The following is a 4,046-nucleotide window of genomic DNA, read 5'->3' as shown; positions in this document are numbered from 1 at the left end:
GACTCTGCAAACGTTTTCTTTATACAAACATATCCAATTCCCTCTGGAAAGCCAGCATGGAATCTGCTTTCAGTTGAGAGTGCTGCTGGGCGTGGGGAAGGGATTTTAACTGCTATGTGCAAGTTGGCTGAAATGTATAGTTTGATAGACGGTGAACAAAGGCTCCTTAAACCAGGCCCGATCTATGCACTGGACTGTGTAGAGTTAGTTTACAATGTTTCCTGGCAACCCAAATGTATAAGAGCTTAGCATTAAGAACCAAAACCCTTTTAGTTCCTTACCTGCAGCGAGCTGGTGGGAGTCTGGCTCTCGCTGAGTCTTCACATATTTGCGAATCTTGTTCAGTGACTCAAAACGTCAGTGTTAACCCAATGACCTCAGGGGTCATGGGTCACCGAGCCAACAGCGCTGCCCTCCAGCTGGTGGGCTTTGTGCTGGGCGCGGTGGGCTGGATTGGTTCAGCCATTGCCACCGGGCTAGTTCAGTGGAGAGTGTGGCACGTGAGCTTGGTCGAGGTCACCTCGGGCATTGCCTGGGTTGGCATCTGGAGGGTCTGCTTCTACAGCCAGGCACTGACCACCCCACCCTTCCGGCGGATGTCCTGCCAGAGACTCGGCGCGCTCGATCAGTTTGTCCCGCCTGAGATAGTCATCGCTCAGGGGCTGTTGCTGGTGGCCGTGCTTTCTGGCGCCCTGGGGAAAGCCGCCACCATCTACGGGCTGAGGAACGTCTATTTTGGCGGAGAGCGGCGTCCCAGGCAGGCCTGGCTAGCGCTTGTGGTTGGTGGAGGTTTCCACCTCCTCACTTGCGTCTGCGTGGTGATTCCTGCTGTCTGGAACTTGAGCTCGGTGGTGAGTAACCAGGCCATAGCATTTCCTCCTCACTTCCACCTGCCCAGCTCGCCGCAGAGCCAGGAGCTGGGAGCGGCTGTCTATATTGCAATTTTCTCGGCCGCCTTGCTCTTCCTCGCTGGGGTCTTCCTGGTGAGTTACAGCCCCGCCGCAGTCAAGATACATCCTTCCGCTGACTTCTCTGACCGCTCCAGCCTGGTCTTTGGGGGGTCGATCAGAATGGGGAGCCGCTCGTTTGCGCAGAGCGTCTCCAAATGTTCCCTTTCCAGCTACGGGGTGGACAATCCGGCATTTAATCCTGAGGACAATCTTTAAGGGTCACCAAGGGGTCTGGAAAGCCCGAACTACAAACTGCCACACAACACGGATCAACATTCTGCTGTTCCTTCAGCAAACAAGCCTGTTCTAGAAAATGGATTAACTGTCCTGGGACTCCAAGCCACGGGTTATGCTGGCCAACACCTTGGTCAAGACTGGGATATTACTGCACGCTGAGAAAACGGACTCGATAAACCTTTGCTATTTATTGATCATTGATAGGTATCTTCAAAATGGTGGTTTGATAGGGTAGATATGGAGAATTATTTCCACTTGTGGGGGACTATGGGCTGTAAATATATGATAAGGATTAATAAATCCAATTGGGAATCCAGGAGATAATTCCTCACCCAGAGAGAATGGTTAGAATGTGGAACTTATTACCACAGGGAGTAGAGGCAGATAGCATGGGTGCATAAGGGGAAGGCTGATAACTACATGAGGGAGAAAAGAACAGAAGGATATGTTAATGGGATTAGATGATGAAGGCTGAGAGGAGGCTCATGTGGAGCATAAACACTGGTATAGAGCTGGTATAGAATTGTTTCTGTGCTGTAAATACTATACGATACTATGTAAATCCAATAAAGAATTCAGAGAAACTTCTTTACTCAGAGAGTGGTTAGAATGTGGAACTCACTCCAGAGGGGTACAGAGTCTTCTTCAGATCTCTGCCCAAAGGCAGGTCTGACCTACAGTACCATGTCCTCCACCACAGGTAGGGTAAGGAGGCAGGCCCCAAATCCACCCCAGCCTGGATCAGGATTGAACCCTGTGCTGTTGGCACCAATCTAGTCCACACTGGCCATCCAGCTATGGAGCCAACAGGCCCATCGCTGTGGCAACATGCATGTTGTAGCTTAAAGCTGTGGATGGTGATGGTAGAGACTCCAGTCGGAATCTCTCCCACTCTTACTGCCTGCCATTGGTGCACATTGGAAGGATTTACAAGCTGATTATCAACTTGTTTGGCCATGTTATGAACATACTTTCCATGGCCATCAGGTCTTGAGTGAGTCTTGAGCCTGGAGCTTCTGTCTCAGAGGCAGGGACATTAGCCGCTGTGCTGCAAGACCACCTCAGAGGCAAATAACAAAGGTGTATTTAGGGAGAAGCTAGATTATTGCACGAAGGAGAAAGGAATCGAAGGCTATACTGCTACTGGGGGTGGGAGGAGGCTTGTGTGGAAGATAGTCCAGTTGGGCTGTATGGTCTGTTTCTGTGCTGCAATTCATTGATTGATATATTTCATCACTTCTGCCTTTGGGAAGTGTTGGCTCCTGTTACGCTCTGGCCTGTGTCAGTCAGCAATGCTCCAATACCTTGCCCAATTGTGGGAGCTAATCAGCTGTGAGAGCATCACGGTTAAGACTAGCCATGACCTCACCTACACTCTTCCAAGCACAAACACTGGGTCCAACATCTTCCAGATTTGCCCCACTATCAACTCAGGAAGTACCGAGGCAGTTTGGTTCTGTCTGAAGTGGGCTAATTCAGCATGGGTGATTAGCCTGGGACCTTGCTGTGCGGCTTCACTCAGCAACACAGCAGAGACTGTACATTCAAGGCAGGGATTGATCGATTTTCAGATTCTGAGGGAATTAAGGAATATGGGGATAGTGCAGGAAAATGGAGTTGATATCGAAGGTCTGTCAGGATCATATTGAATGGCGGAGCAGGCTGGAGGGACTGAATAGCCGACTCCTGCTCCTATTTCTTATGTTCATGTTAACCAGCTGAGCTATTTAAAATCATGATAAAAGCAAAATACTGCAGATGCTGGAAATCTGAAATAAAAACGGAAAATGCTGGAAAAGCTCAGCGGGTCTGGCAGCATCTGTGGAGAGAGCAACAGAGTTACCGCTTCGTGTCCGTATGACCCTTCCTCAGTACTTAAAATCATGCTTGAAACAAAACCCACTCTCAAATTCTGATAAGAAAGGAGTTTTCTCTTTCATTTGCTTTGGACATTTTCATTGACTGGTTGTAAAAACATTGGGGATCAGGGCAAAACAAGGCTGTTAAACTGGGCCAGTTGCTTGGAGGCTGAAATGATGGAACTTCCAGGAATATGTCTGACCAGGACCGCGACTCCAATCCGGTGTTTCTTTGCACTGTACGCCATCACCAGCAGGCAGGCCGGTACAACAAGAACCTCGTTTCCTGTTCTTTGCCTATGATGTTCCATCATCAGCCACCAGAGGGTGCCCAAGAGCTGTATGAGCGACTGTCCCTCCGAAGCTGAGGGCCATGCCCAGCTGTGGGCCTAGAACGGGTCAATCTAGCAGTGGGATGGCCAATCTGTCTAGAGTTGGTCTCACTGCTAAACTCGTGGGGGTATTTTTTGTTCTGAAATGTCCCGGGCCCTTGATCATGTAAATTAAGGGAAAGCCGCCTGTTAGAGGATCCCATTCCAAAATTCAGGAAGGATAAGCGGTTCAGAAGCTGGTCCTTCCCCACTTAAGAGCCTTCAATGACCCCCGATGCTATCAACAAGAGGTGTGAAGAAAATCTATTTTAAAAATTCACCCTTTGGTGTAGGGATGCTTCCCTCTGAGTCCACAGGGATCATCATCTTCCCCTGAACTGTGGCCTGTTCCAACTCCCCCCTCTCTGGACTTTACCTGAAGGCCACTGGCTGTGAGGCCCAACATTGATTTCTGCACTCGGAATGAGCTGTTAGGGGAGGGAGACGAGCACCAACCCCTCACACTGAATACGATGATGGGACCCGTGGATTTCCACCGATCCTTGACCCTCTCAGTTCAGGCCCGGCCGGTCACACACTGCTGAGTTTAGATCTGGAGATGGCCCAGACTAAATTCTGGGTGATAATCTGAAAGCGACGGCATGGCTAAATCTGAGAATTTATTGTAG

The 4,046-nt window shown here is 49.6% G+C and overlaps 1 protein-coding gene across 1 annotated transcript; it reads left to right on the top strand.

Moving 5' to 3' along the window:
- Window positions 1-386: 386 nt before the first annotated feature.
- Window positions 387-1,166, top strand: cldn34a (claudin 34a). The gene has a single exon (XM_078560595.1). The coding sequence runs from the start codon at window positions 387-389 to the stop codon at window positions 1,164-1,166; it is 780 nt and encodes a 259-aa protein (XP_078416721.1).
- Window positions 1,167-4,046: the final 2,880 nt, after the last annotated feature.

The sequence above is a fragment of the Cetorhinus maximus genome, chromosome 16, assembly GCF_964194155.1.
Source record: "Cetorhinus maximus chromosome 16, sCetMax3.hap1.1, whole genome shotgun sequence".
Lineage (NCBI taxonomy): Eukaryota > Metazoa > Chordata > Chondrichthyes > Lamniformes > Cetorhinidae > Cetorhinus > Cetorhinus maximus.
Note: the sequence above shows the minus strand (reverse complement) of the source record. Positions and strands in the feature narration are given on the sequence as shown.

Coding starts and splice junctions, on each gene's coding strand:
- cldn34a (XM_078560595.1), top strand. CDS start 387: ATGGGTCACCGAGCCAACAGCGCTGCCCTCCAGCTGGTGGGCTTTGTG.